This window comes from Camelus ferus, chromosome 14 (genome assembly GCF_009834535.1).
Source record: "Camelus ferus isolate YT-003-E chromosome 14, BCGSAC_Cfer_1.0, whole genome shotgun sequence".
Taxonomy (NCBI): domain Eukaryota; kingdom Metazoa; phylum Chordata; class Mammalia; order Artiodactyla; family Camelidae; genus Camelus; species Camelus ferus.
In genome coordinates, this window is record NC_045709.1 from 4,233,303 (window position 1) to 4,248,047 (window position 14,745).

The following is a 14,745-nucleotide window of genomic DNA, read 5'->3' on the forward strand; positions in this document are numbered from 1 at the left end:
ACTGAGAAATTCTTTTTTTTGGGGGGGGGTGGAATTCTTGATTTTTATACACACATAATAGTGTTGTTGCATTAACCCTTATAAGTCATTAACTCTCAAAGTGGAGCAATATGTCTATTCATGTGAAGTTTGTATATTATTTGAGGTGACATTTAGAAGACTGACTAATGTCGACATGTCTCCTTTGTAATCCATCTTATACAGCACTTTTTCAGACAGGCAAATCCTGGTTTACTTACTTGTCTCCCTTACAGATTATTAAGGCAAAAGCCCATATGGTTTGTATGCCTGGGCTCTGGCATGCAGTAAACACTCAATAAATGATGGGGTGGATGAGCAGACAGGCAGATGTGTTCTGGGATCCGAGATGGGAGTGGTGGTTATAGTTGGAAGAAACTAATTACTGAAGTTCAGAGGTGCCTGAAAAAAAATCATCGGGGAATGTTGGGGTAGTGAGAAGAGAGGGTACAAGTGAGACTGAGATGAGGCCGGGGGTGAAGGGACACTTTAGGACAGGTAAACTACAGCTCCTTCAAGAAAGGTAAAAAGGCCCTCTAGTTCCAGAAACACCCTGACCCTGGCCCCCAATAGGCTCAGACTGTCTTCTCTGGGAATAGCTCTCTCCTCTGCCTTTCCGGCTTTCATCCTCCTCACTTAATCATAATAAAAGGGCTTTCAGAGTAAGAACCAAATAATTTTCAGAATTTGCCTGCTCCTCAGATATTTTCCTAATAAAGATTGGAGGAGGAGCTACTGTAGTGTCACGGGGTTCAGTGAGGGCAGAGCCAGCACCTCAGTTAGCAGCTGTGACTGTCACATTCTTTTCTACAAAGGTGATGAAAAAGAATTCAAGTAAAAGGTGGGGATGGGACTCAGAGCACTGGAGGCGTGGCCAGGGATGACCCCAGGACAGAAGGGGACAGTCTGGGAGACATTACACATTTGCTTGGTAAACTAGCATTGTCTTCAGTTAGGTCCAGCCGGCTCTGGGCTGCTGCCTGAGATATTTTTGGTCCTGCTGCCATAAACCAGACATCTCTGCATCACAGGATTTATGAAGGATTTTCTTCTCTCATATCGACTTCTTATAACATGACTTGATCTTCAGTAGATTTCTTAATCACAAGACTTGTAAATCAAAATTACTAATAATTTCTATTTGGCTCTTAAAAATTAACTTTCATTTGAAGAATGTATTATGATTTGCTTGCTTATTGTCCACTTTAAAACATTTTTATTACAAAGGAGACATTGCAAATGTAAAAATTTTATTTCATCAGCGTATGAGGTACATGCATGATTTATATTGCCGAAACCCTTTAGAATTTAGGCATTGATGTAGTTCAAAAGCTACAAGGAAAATTAGAAGCTGGGTCTCTATCCTTCTTTCCCCTCTTTTTATTGAATTCGTGGTGGCTTTTAAAGAATTTAAAGGCATTAAAGATAGTTAAAACCATCAGACATTCTGCTTTCCTTAAAATTCAACAAAAAAAGAATAAAATAGCAAGCCTGGTTTATTTACCTGAATAATACTTGTCTCACTCACGCTAAGATCATAATGAAAGAGAGGGAATCTTTAGAGTTACATTATATAGTATAGTAAAAAAAAAAAAATTAAATGCTAGAGGTTATATTTATCCAGATAAATATCAGATTTATCCAGCCAGTCCACTGACATACAGACATATCTGAGTGCCGTGCCAGTCATCGGAGCCAGGAGTGTATTATGATTTAATGGTACCTCTCTTCTGCATTTGATGAGCTGTCCTAGAAAAACATTTTGAAGCAATAAAGCATCCATTTGGCTCCTAGGTAATGAGGGAGGCATTGCTCTTTGCATTAATTATTTACTCAGGAAGTGGAGTGACCAATTGCTAATAAGCTTTATCCAAGGAACGTAGTGGAAAACAAGAAAATGCAAAAGTGAGGTTCTGTTCATTTTCATATGCAATTAACAAATACCCAGTGCTGAACGGTTAATGCTGTCTTCCACGTGACTTCTGGCCAGCTGTATTTAAGTGCGAGTGCCTGTCCAGTGTATTAAAAGCCTCTTGGTCTAAGGAAGGATTGTGTAGCCAAAGCTAATGACAGATGAGAGGAGGCAGTAACTGGTGAGTAGCTACGACTGGGCTGATCTTTATAACTTTGAGTAGTGGGCTTATTTTTTAAGATGAGCAATAGTGACTTAGGCTTGTTAGTTTACTCCGTTTTGGAAGGGTTCCCTTTTTTTTTTTTTAAGATAATTATGCTTTTGCGTAACTTGGGAAATCTGCTCTATATTGTAATATATAGATTATCACATGATTAAACGGCTTATAAACCTGAGAAAATTTCTTATTTGCTCTATAAATAAATATATATAATGTATTTCTTGGAAATAGTTTCTAGGAAGGAATTAACATTTTTCTTTTTTCCTGCAAGTAATTAAGTGGTCCCTTCTTTGCAGTAAATGCCTAAGATTTAGCAGCTTCAAGATTACAACCAGAATATTGTATTCACACAGAAATAGGGGCTGCTCTCAAGTAATTTCAGAATCTTAACTTCGAAGCACTTTGGCGCTATTATAGCATAACATTTTTATTGCATTTGCTTTAAGATTCTTGATATAATTAATTTGCCTGCTTTAGTGACATGAAAAAGAGATGAAAGTCACAATTATTTTCTCCCTTAAAGTCAGCTAAAGGACTTGTATGCTAATTCTTCTTCCCGCTGTCACTGAAAAGTAGTAGAGCAGAGTCTACACAGTGGGAGAAAAATCCGTCACATAAATCATATTAAAATAGGCCACAGAAATGATCTGTAAACCCAACATTATTTAAAAGAGAATCGCCTTGATACCATTATAAACCAATTGTGAACTCATTTAATATTGCATTCTTTTGATTTTGGATTTTAAACAATTTCCATTTTGAAAACTGTTTGAATTCTAAGCTTACTATAAATTACTTTTGAACTATACCTAAAGTCAATTTTCAAGATATAGTCCATGAAATAAGAGTACTTTGCTTATTTGGATTCACAGCCTTTGCTAAAGGGCTACAGAGCCTGATGAGTAAATATAGCAATGAGATCAAAGACAACAAAAGACTGCTCAGAATTTTTCTTTCCTACACCACATTGTGTCATATTGAGACCTGAATTCATTTATGTTACAGAGAATCTTATTGTCTTCATCGAGGAAATAAGAACTCGGATTAGAAATGGAATCACCTTGTAAGATACTAGATTTTGCACTAATCTCTTTGTTGGTTACTAACGATCATTGGGTTGAATTATCCCCTTCAGATAATCACTCCATTCAGAAGACTAATGCTGTGCGCTGAGAACAGAAAAGAGATGGAGGATTGGATCAGCTCACTGAAGTCTGTACAGACCAGAGAACCTTACGAGGTACAGTAGCATCTCTCCTGTCGTCTCGTGTTCTTAGAGAATAAGTGTTAACCGTAGAACTAACGCCCTCCCCTACTAAAAAAAGACACGTGTAGATTCATTCAGCAACTTGTTTAAACCTAATATTGATTTTTTTAATTTAAAGCAAAGAAATTATGATTTGAAATTTTAATCATAGCGATATACATTCCAAACGTGAAGCGTCTCTAGTTCTGTTCTTTTGTTTGGCAAATCTGTGCTAACGTCTCATTTCTAGGTGGCCCAGTTTAATGTGGAACATTTCTCAGGGATGCATAACTGGTACGCCTGCTCCCATGCCCGACCCACTTTCTGCAACGTGTGCCGAGAGAGTCTCTCTGGAGTCACCTCCCATGGCCTGTCCTGCGAAGGTACAGTAGCATCCCCTGTGTTTTCTCCCCCAGCACTGACCTTACTTACCTAGGTACACACGCTGCCATTGGTATGTCAGTGATGTGAACAGAGAAATATCACAGGAGAACATTTCCTCGGGTGAAGCAGTAGCTGGGAGCATCTCAGTGGGACCATAGTGTTTTTTGTTTGTTTGCTTTGGTTTTTTAAAAATATACATTTTTTAATTAAAAATTTTTTAATTAATTTAATATTGTATTATTTAATAATTTTATTTTGACAGAGGGGTTATTAGGTTTGTTTTTTAGTTTTAGTTTTTAGAGGGGGTGCTGGGGATTGAACCCAAGACCTTGTGCTTGCTAAGCATGTACTCTACCACTTGAGCTATAATCTCCCCTGGGACAACAGTGTGTTAATTTTATTGTGGCTTAAAGTGGAGCTCTGCATTCATAGGACCAGCTTAGGAAATATTTCGGCTCAGTAAAAGGTAACATAAGATCATTTGAAGGGAAGTATAAACCAAAATGTAATAATATTTCCCTCCTGAGGAACTAGCAATTACTGTTAAAGAAAATTCTTTAGACTTTTAGATCATTCTAATTTCCTAGTATTCCTTTTCTGTCTGGTTTAATTAGGGAGAACAAAACCTCCTCTGAGGACAGTATATTCCCTTTGGAGAAATTTCTGATTGTTAGTTATATTGCATTGCTTGAAGTGTTTTCTTTTATTTCCTTAATGTTTAATTGAAATGGATGCCATCCTCTAAATTTCTTTAAAGTTCTCTGAAAATAAGGTTACGCTATTGTTCTCATTACGCTGTTATTCTCATGTGGGTTAGTTTTGAATTTAAGAGCACTGACCACTTAAAAGAAATCCATTAATAATCACTGAGAGAAAACTCCTACCTTCTTTAGACTTACTTAATTTAATACCTCAGTGATCTCATCAGTGTGTACTACTTTTTGAACTATATGTAATACTATTATTACTTTTTTCCTCTAATACAAAAAATTCTTAAGCAGTTTTGAATATAACTTTATAATAATTAAATAATAAAACAGAAATAGAGTCACAATTTTCATTCATTTTAAATTATAAAATCCGAGATATATCAGTATTTCAACTATTTAAGATGACAGCCTAGTGGGTAAGAATGGAGCTCTGTAGCTAAACCCTCTGGGTTCAGGTTCCAGTTCCACCACTACTAACTGACCAGGAGAAGTAATTTAACCCTCTTAGACTTTTTGTTTCCTCATCTGTAAAATGGGGATAATAGACGTTCATACCTCATAGAATACTGTGAGAATTAAATGAGAGAATACATACAATAAACTACTCTTCTAGTCAAATAAATTGTAGAAATTTGTAACTCTGTTCTATAAGAAATTCATCAAATCAGTAATTACAGATTCCATCATAGCCTGGTGCATTAAAATTCATGAAAATGAGAATTTGGAGGAAGCATTAAAATTTTTTTTTTATATTTAAAGAATGATTGCAAAGATATAATTGGCCTTTATGACTAGTGATCTAAAAGGATTCCTGTAGCTCTGAGTCACTCTACTGGGGCTGTGATATTATGGGGTCATTTTGAAGGTCTTTGTACTATTATCCTATAGTCTGTTATCCCCAAAATGCTCAAAACCATATCAGATCTAAGATACTCTGAGGTACCCTTCTGATTTGAGAGTTATGCATTATTAAATATACCTATTGTTTAGAAATTGAAGATCATAGTGACACGGTGGAATATTTTTCTAAGCATTTTGAAAGAAAAATGAAAATTACATTAGCTGGTAAGAATAGATAACTTCAGAGTCTTTAAATAAATGTGTTACACTGTTCTGTTAATAATGAAGTCTTCCTGATGTTTTAAGTCTCAAATATAGTATTTTTAAAATTATACTTTAGAGGAATATCTGTTAGTGTTTATTTTCTCTGCTGATAAAAAATTTAAGTCTGCAGCGTCTTGCCCGTTAGTATTTTTAGAACTGTAGTGGAAGGTTTAAAAAATCCCAAGGGTCTTATAAGTATATAAAAAAGTTCTCTTTTTATTTTATGAGACAGTAGTTATTTAGGATATTTTTATTGTAAACAAAGCTATACTTAAACTTTAGAACCCCCCTCGAAATCTGAATAAATGGCTTGCTTGATAAAATTAAGGGTTTATAATACAGGAAGCTTTAAACGTTACAACAGATGCGAGAATACAGAAAAAAACTCGCTCAACAATGACAATGAATAACATTGTATTAGGATGGAATCCAGCTTCCAGTGTGTAAAGCCATCACTAAATTTACTTAATCTTTCTGCCCTTGTTTTCACAGTAAAAGGAATCTCTACTGATTTGTCTTCTAGGTTTGTGTTGAATAATAACTAAAATTATTATTTTAAAGCCTTGCTTATATGAAATACATGAATGAGAAATAGGAGACAGAAATTATGTTTCATAAATAATCCCCTTAATCAATTGAGAATGTTAATTATAATTTCAGAGCATAATTGTGCTTTACAGTTATTTAAACAGTAAATTAAGAATAAAAAGTTAAATGGTGATTTTTTTTATCAGCAGTGTCAAATATCTCAACATGGGTACTTACGAATTTTTGTCTTAACCACTGTTGAACACTTATGTGGTAATGACTGAATATTGCAGTAAAGAATCTTAATTTTATTACATACCAGTGTAATTTTGAAGTTCTGTGGTTTTGAAATAATGGCTTTACAAATCAGAAAAAAGTGCTTTATTTCAGAATAACTTCTTTGGAGAAAATTGTCACCCAACCAAATTAAGATGCTTATTAATCATTTCCATTCCTTAGTGACCATAATTACAGTCCAGTTTGTTTTATTATTATCATTATATGTTATATTAAGCAACTTTTAATTCTCAAGGCTCATTGCATGAAGTGCTTTATTCTTACAAAAGTGATTTTTATTTTGAATGAGCTGTCCAATTTGTAATGGCAAAAATCTTCAAAAAGCCTCGAACTTATACCGTAACCTTCTTTATACTTCCTTCTTTGCCTATTAGAAAATGCTTATTGACTGTTAATAGCAAGTACTTATTTTAAAAGTCTGCACTTTTTTACTGCACATATTTAAAAAAATTTACATATATGTACTGTTCATTGTTTCTAAGAACATTTAGAGCTTTAGCTTTTTAAACTTACATAGTTATAAAAAGAATAAAGCCAACTACAAACTAAGAATTAATTCAAAAAGATACATACACCCCTCTGTTAACAGCAACATTGTTTGTAATTGCCAAGATATGGAAGCATCCGAAATGCATATCAATAGATGAATGGATAAAGAAGATGCAGCGTAAGAAACTCGCGCATAAGAAAGAAGGATATTTTGCCATTTACATTAACAAGCCTGCTTTTTAAAAATAAAACCAGGACCATGCTTTTGAGAAATACTGTAACAGATGAAAACGTTTAAATAGTTTAAAAGATTAAATAATTTAAAATAGTCAGTTGGGGCAAGACAGAGCAGGTCATGCTTAAGTTGTTTTTCAAACTAAGCTTTTTTCCTATGGTGCTGTTTCTTTACACTGTTGTTTATCAGCAATAAAATTCAGTTGAAAATTTGTTTTCTATATGAAATCTGTGCTTGAGTCACAAAGTTATTCATAACAAAAATAGTATGATTTCCAGGAAAGAATTTACCACGTACACAAAAGAGCAGATGAGTGAAACATTTCCAACGTCTATAGGCTAATATTTTTTAAGGAAAAACCAGCTCCATTTAAGTGGCCATTTGTCTATTGGCTATTCCTGATACCCGACACATTCTGAACATTTGCCTATGGATTCCTTAGTTTTTTCTCTTGATCCTTTCATTTTTATGTTACATCAGATTAGGACAATTTAAAGAGAATGATGTGTTACCCATAACTTTGAATTTGTTACTTTAATTTTAAAAATCTGGTAGAAATTTAAAAATCATGTGAAAAAGAGTCACCATGTTTGGAATTTAACAACAGCTACCTTATTATGTTTCTACTGCAAGGATCTCTACTTTTAAATATTTATCTGAAAAGTCAGAAACTCATTAACATGAACACAGTATCCATTAACACTATATGGTGTCCCTAGAAGGGTGGATTAGCTTAGTAGCTGTCGCGTTCTGATTTTCATAAGCAAGGGTTAATTTTTCAAATAATCTGTGGTTTATTTGTTTTTTCCTGTGTGTGCTGCTGCTTTCTTGGTTGTTTCGTCTTATTTCTCTTTTGTAGACACCTTTTTGATAATGTGACTGGGGAGAATTAGTGATGCGTGTAGCAAGAACATCACTTCATCATTCCTTTTTCTATGTTATCATGTAGTCATCCCAACAGCATACTTCTCAAAGTCAGTACCATCTCTGTGACCTCATCAACCGATTTCCGTGAAGCCTGGATATTTTCTTGACATGCTTGCACTTTAAAGCTCCCCTGACTTACCCCGTTCTTTATCTTACTGATATTTTCAAACTTTTAGGTATATTATATGTATAGAAAAAAAGCAAATCTCAGACATGTACAGCTCGTTGGATTTTCACAAATTAAACACGTTTTTGTAATTAACATCCAGATACCATAATTGGATGTTACCAGCACTCTTGTATTACTGAATTTTATTTTCTTCTCTGTGTGCGTGTGGTCCCCTCTCCTTAAAACTAATTCTTTTCATATTCATCTCCTTTCTGTTCTTTTAAGAAGTAAGTGGAATCTCTTAGCAGCCTGTAGCTTGATAAAAGTGCCTCATATAACCCTAGCCCTGTTTGCTTTTGAGAACATTATGACTATTATTGAAGAGTAATGATAGAAACTTTAAAATATTGGGGTTTTTTCCACCCTGCCAGCCCTTTAAAATTTCATGCTGTGATTTCCTTTCATCATTGGTCCCAAAGTACATATTCCTTTAGCAATGGTTGACCTTTTTTTTTTTCCCTTAGTGTGTAAATTCAAGGCTCACAAAAGGTGTGCAGTGAGGGCAACAAACAACTGCAAGTGGACGACTCTGGCCTCCATCGGGAAGGACATCATCGAGGACGAGGATGGAGTAAGCCCATTCTGTCCCCGTCTCTCCCCAGCACCTCCGCTCTGTCATTCTCTGCTCCTGTGGAAATTAAGCGGGAGCGTCTATTATTAAAGTTACGGCAGAGTTAAGTGGGAGCATTTATTATTAGGATTCCATGGAAGGTTTTGGTTGATTGTGACTCTTTATTTTCAATTCAATCCTTCGTAGCTTCCTTCAGCTCTTAAATTTCGAGGGAAATTGTGTAAGGGCTTAGGAGTGGATGCTGTGCTGGGCTGGGCTCGAGGACCCTTGTCTGGCCAACCAAGATATTCTCTAAGGTTCAGCTCAGCTGTTTACCAGCTGTTCACTCCTCAGACTTTGGGTTCTCCCCTCAACAGTGCCGCCAGCCTTCAAAACCTTGCCTCCCTTCACCTTGCATGCAAATCTCTGATGACACTTCATAATCACTTTGGGATAATCCCCTTCCATGCCTTTCTTCTCAGCAAGACTACAAATCCCGAAGGGCAGGGCTTTAGTCTTAACTTATCGTTGTATCCCTACATTGCTCGGGACATAATAGATGCTCAATAAATGTGGGGGAAGTGAATGCATGCTGTGAATGATACATACCGCTGATTCCAGAGAGTAAGAAATCATTGTCTGTCTTCCCTTGGATAATGATGTCCTCCACTGTCTTTAATTTGACTTCCCTTTCTTCCTGCTGCACAGGTGGCTATGCCCCACCAGTGGCTCGAGGGTAACTTGCCCGTGAGCGCCAAATGTGCCGTCTGTGACAAAACATGTGGCAGTGTTCTCCGTCTGCAAGATTGGAAATGCCTTTGGTGTAAAACGATGGTGAGAGTTTTAGAATTGTTTTCCATTTAGCTAGTATCTTTTTGTAACTTTTTCATGGGCAGAGCTGAGAATTTGTGGCTGAGCAGAGCCTGGTAGCACACACCCCCACTGTAAGGTTCACCTCTTTTCAAGATGCATTCCTCCCACTGTTTACTTTTGTCAGTGCTCTTTTGTGACACCTGCTCTCTCTCTATATTTCCTTTGTCTAAAACCCTCTTTCCCACAGTTTTATTATTTTTGATCATCTTTAGCCACCCTCAATGGTTTGCTGTTGTCAGCCTGTTGTATCACCTGTTGTACACAGAAAGGCACCAAAATTTGTTTTACATACAAAGTTTAATTTGGCTACCACGCTGTGTGTGCGCTCTGACAAAAAGAATACTGAGTTCAGTAGACCATGCACTGATATGATTTAAATTATAGGCATTTGTGTTATATAAATAAGTAAATGTTTAAAACTTCTCTGCATGTGCAAGAAAGCGGTGAGACACACACAGAGCAAAACATGGAGCCAATATGGGGCAAGGAATGGTCCCATCTACGCCAGACTGGGTGAGGACTGGGCTTCCACGCTGCAGGTGGGCAGTCAGAGCAGGAACTCAGGGTGACCTCGTGCCCCTCCGAGGGTGCTGGGGGGCTCAAGACCGCAGGACGAGGAGGCAGTCGCTGTTTGAGTGCTCACCTCAGCACTAGGCGATGCTGTCCGACTAGGTGGGTGACTGCCTTGCACTGGGGCTGAGTTGTTTGGTCTTGTTTTGCGTCTTGGAAGTCAGTCCCTTTCCCCCCAACGAAAAGGTGGAAAACCTTTGCTTTTAATAAGTACGACAAAGATCAGCAAATGTAAGAGCTACATGTTTGATGTGTTGATTTCATAATCAATGAGATTGATCTCATACGTCACGGAGGAAAAGTGCTACAATTTTTTAGTCAGGCTTGATAGGGAATCTTGTGTTTCTTTTTCATTTTTGAATCAAAAATGATTCTCTTTGTCCCCATGCTTCTGTTAGTCATCATCAGTTGCCCTTTTATTTCCATGGAGATTACTTTTTATTTCTTTTATCCCGTTTAATATTAATAAAGACTATATTAGATGTCGCTTTTTGGATTTTTGCTGCAGTCCTAACCCTGAAAACCCTTATGCCACTCCTTATTTTAAAGAAGTGCTCCTGCAAACAAGATTGAAAATTAAGATTCCATCTCACCTAAGATTTACTTTTTGCAGGGACAAACACTGATGTATGTATCTACCACCAATTTTATTAGTCTGCATATACTGAAGTCTGTTTTTCTACTTCTGGAAGCTCAGCTCTTCTCTTTTTTAAATTTTTAAATTTTTTATTGCAGTGTAGTTGATTTACGTTAGTTTCAGGTGTACAGCAAAGCGATTCAGTTATACATATACATACATATGTATTTTCAGATTCTTTTCTATTATATGTTATTATAAGAAATTGAATATAGTTCCCTGTGCTATACAGTAGGTCCTTGTTGTTTATCTACCTTATATATAGTAATGCGTATCTGTTAATCCCACACTCTCAATTTATTCCTCCCCACTCTTTAGTAATCATAGTTTACTTTCTATGTCCGTGAGTCTGTTTTTAGTTTGTAAATAGAATTGGTATCTTTTTTTGAAGATTCCACCAATGAGAAATATCATGTGATAGTTTTCTTTCTCTGTCTGACTTATTTCACTTAATATGATAATCTCTGTGTCCACCCATGTTGCTGCAAATGGCGTTATTTCATTCTTGTTTATGGCTGAGTAGTATTCCATTGTATAAATATACCACAACTTCTTTATCCAATTACTTGTTGATGGACATTTAGGTTGTTTCCATGTCTTGGCTATTGTAAGTAGTGCTGCTATGAACATTGCGGTGCAGGTGTCTTTTCAAATTAGAGTTCCCTCCAGATATATGCCCAGGAGTGGGATTTAGAAAGGTACTATTTAAGTTGTCTTTACATGCAGTATATAGGTCTGTACTTGTGGTTAGTGAGTAGTTTTAAATTTTACTAATTTTAACAGTATAAGTTCACTAAGTTTTTTACTTGCTCATGCTACTCACTCCCACCTTTTAAAAATATCACAAATAGGGGAGAAGTGTTATTACAGGTTATGGAAGGAGAGGTATTCTGGAATGCCTTTGCCCTCTTTTTTTTCCTGGCTGACTTAAATATCACCTTGGTATGAAATCATTTCTGCCCTGCCCTGTGTCAGTCAGACGTGCAGGTTTCTGGGCCACTATCACCTCTGTCACATTCTTCTTAACCTTGTACATCTTACACTTTCATTTGTCTGTTAACATAGTATTTTGCCTTTAAAATATGAGTTTCTAACAGCAGAAAATATAGTGTCTAAACATAGTCATCTATGTTCAGAATGAACCAAAACCATAATTCCATAATCCTAATGAGTCAACTCCTAATTTTTCCAGCTGTTGTCCAGCCTCTGGACATAATTTTATCTTTTCTGTAAAAATAGTCAAGATACAATTTTATCTCTGCTTTTCTCATTTAACATTGTTATAAATATTTTTCTGTTTTGCTTTTTCAATTCCTTTTAAAACTATCTGTGCATGCTTCTTTTTTGAAAATCCATTTGGATTGTTAATCATTATAAGTCATAATAGGAAACTGTTCAAAAGGTCATTGGCAGAACAAGAATCACTATTAAATTTCAGTTACTTTCTCAGAAGTTTTGATAAATACGTGTTCAATTTATACACTAGTTTTCTAAAAGGACTAATGAAATAAAGCCATGTTAAATAAGTGCTTCATGAAATTTCTTCTTTTACTAATAAAACATTTAAAGGCTCTCTAGGTGAGAACATAAATCATTCTAAATTGCTTGGGTCCTACTTAATGTGTTAGCCTTGATTGAGTGACGAAACTTTTTTCCCTACAGAGTTAACACATTTGCTGAGTGCCTGTGATGTGTACCACTTAAGATGAGTGGGCGATGGTAGGACCCGATCCTTTTCCTTATAGAGCCAGAAGTCTAGCTGAGAAAATAGGCGTGGATGTACTTAAAAACTACAAAAACATGACAATGTTATAAAAGAGGTGTGGATAGAAAGTTATAAGATCACTGCAGAAAACAGCAGACACAGTAGAAATTGTGTTTACTTTCACTGAATTCTGTAAGAATTTTATAAGGTCAATGTCATCAGTTTTTCCTGTGGACAGTGATGACACATGCTGGTTCCCTCCCCACCTCCCTCCCTTTCTCCCCTCCTCCCTTACCTCCCTTCCTCTGCACGCCTTTCCCCTCTCTTCCTCTCTCCTTGCCTCCGCCGGGCATTCAGTGACTCCATACTGCTTGCCTGAGACAATCATGGAAACAGGCTGCACGGGCCAAATCAAATTCCCATCTCTAACATGATTAGCTCATTCCTTCAAGGGATATTAAATATTATGCCATTAAAGTAATTTATGAGTTACTGAACATTTTGTGATGCACTTGGTCCTCATTTATCAGTTCCTTCGATATCATTTATGCCATAACAAAACAGTGATGTGTTTTTATGATTCTTGAAGGTTTCCTTCTTTGTTATAGGTACACACTGCCTGCAAAGATTTATACCATCCTATTTGTCCACTTGGCCAATGTAAAGTGTCTGTCATACCTCCAATTGCACTCAACAGCACAGACTCTGATGGTATGTAGCAGTGGTGTAAGTGTATAATTTGAGCGTATGAATGTTGATAAGTACATCTCTTTACCTAGAATAAATAGAACTTGATGTCTAGAAATTGGTTATTCTGGTCAGTTTTTACATAATAATTCCATTTCAGTTTATTTAATTTATAAAAGAACATTTTAAAATTAAGGTTTAACATAGCTATAACAGTGGTGAAATTACATTGTATAAGATTTATAGATTTTACATTGAAGCAAATAAAGATCATTATTCTATAACAAAATGCAATCTGAAAAGGTTAATTTTTATAAGTGATTTTTTTTCTCCTCCAGAGTCGAAACTGCCCATTAGTGTAGCTCATATTTCAACTTGTTTTCCTACAATTTCAGCGCAGGAATTTGTATTCCTATAAATTCTCCCACTTCTTCCAGTATCTTACAGCTTAGTTGTAAGTACAGAAGAATATGTTTACAGCACTGGTTTGGGTTAGCATACTAATAACTTCCTTGTAAGCAAGCCAGATTACAAAATACCTTGATCATAAACCATCATTAATATTTTTCATCGATAAAGTGCCTTATGCTCTCCAAACTTTTTATATAAATTATGCCAATAGAGATTGTAAATATGAGGATATAAGCCACAGAAGATATGATTAACTTTGACTTGTGCTGTTAACAGCCCCTCCCCATAACCCTGATATATCAAGATTCTGTTATTTACTGTAAGGTTAAAGAATTTAAAATATTTTCTAAGGCCTTCTCAAGGAGCAGTTAAAATATTTTGTAATACTGAATATGAACATGAATTCTTTAACAAATGTGAATTTATAGACTATGATTGATTTCTCTTAATGATTAAGTATTGTTAAGGCAGGTGGTCAGTCTTAAATTATCTATGATTAATACTTTTACCATCTTTGGTATGATTTTACATTATAGAGCATACTTTAGAAGATATATTTTGTAGTCGTAGTATGTAAATAATAAGCCTATCTCCATTTGGAGGGCTAAATTTTAAGTTATTGTTAAAGTAATAAACAAGGTTCTTTATTTATGAATTTATCTTTTTTCCTGAAGTTTTGTTAATAATTTAAAAGAGAAAGCTGTACATACTGATCTTGTACTGTGTTTTTTTTTGTTGTTGTTTTTTTTTTTGCAGGTTTCTGTAGAGCAACGTTTTCATTCTGTGTTAGTCCTCTGTTGGTTTTTGTCAATTCTAAGAGTGGAGATAATCAGGGAGTAAAGTTTCTTCGTCGATTTAAACAGTTACTAAATCCGGCTCAGGTGTTTGATTTAATGAATGGAGGTCCTCATTTAGGGTAATGATTATTGACAAATCTCATTTGAATGAAATGTTGCACTGACTGTGAAGTACGTTTGGCTTTTCAATTCACGAAAATTGTAGATTCAGCTAGACCTCTCTGTTGATCTTCCCACGCCTCCCTTTTTTTTAAAGCTCTAATTATAAATTTTAAC

At 35.6% G+C, this 14,745-nt stretch overlaps 1 protein-coding gene across 12 annotated transcripts in view; it reads left to right on the forward strand.

Annotated features, from left to right (window-relative positions):
* DGKH (diacylglycerol kinase eta) overlaps positions 1-14,745 on the forward strand; it is a 150,794-nt gene that overhangs the window by 83,097 nt on the left and 52,952 nt on the right. For 11 of the 12 annotated variants that reach the window (XM_032496067.1, XM_032496068.1, XM_032496064.1 and 8 more), the window contains exons 5-10: positions 3,286-3,390; positions 3,647-3,779; positions 8,704-8,810; positions 9,498-9,623; positions 13,183-13,285; positions 14,429-14,588. In XM_032496067.1, coding sequence (XP_032351958.1) covers positions 3,286-3,390; positions 3,647-3,779; positions 8,704-8,810; positions 9,498-9,623; positions 13,183-13,285; positions 14,429-14,588 — 734 coding nt within the window. Of the gene's footprint in view, positions 1-3,285; positions 3,391-3,646; positions 3,780-8,703; positions 8,811-9,497; positions 9,624-13,182; positions 13,286-14,428; positions 14,589-14,745 lie in introns of those variants that run through there. The other variant, XM_014552002.2, reaches the window with a different exon arrangement.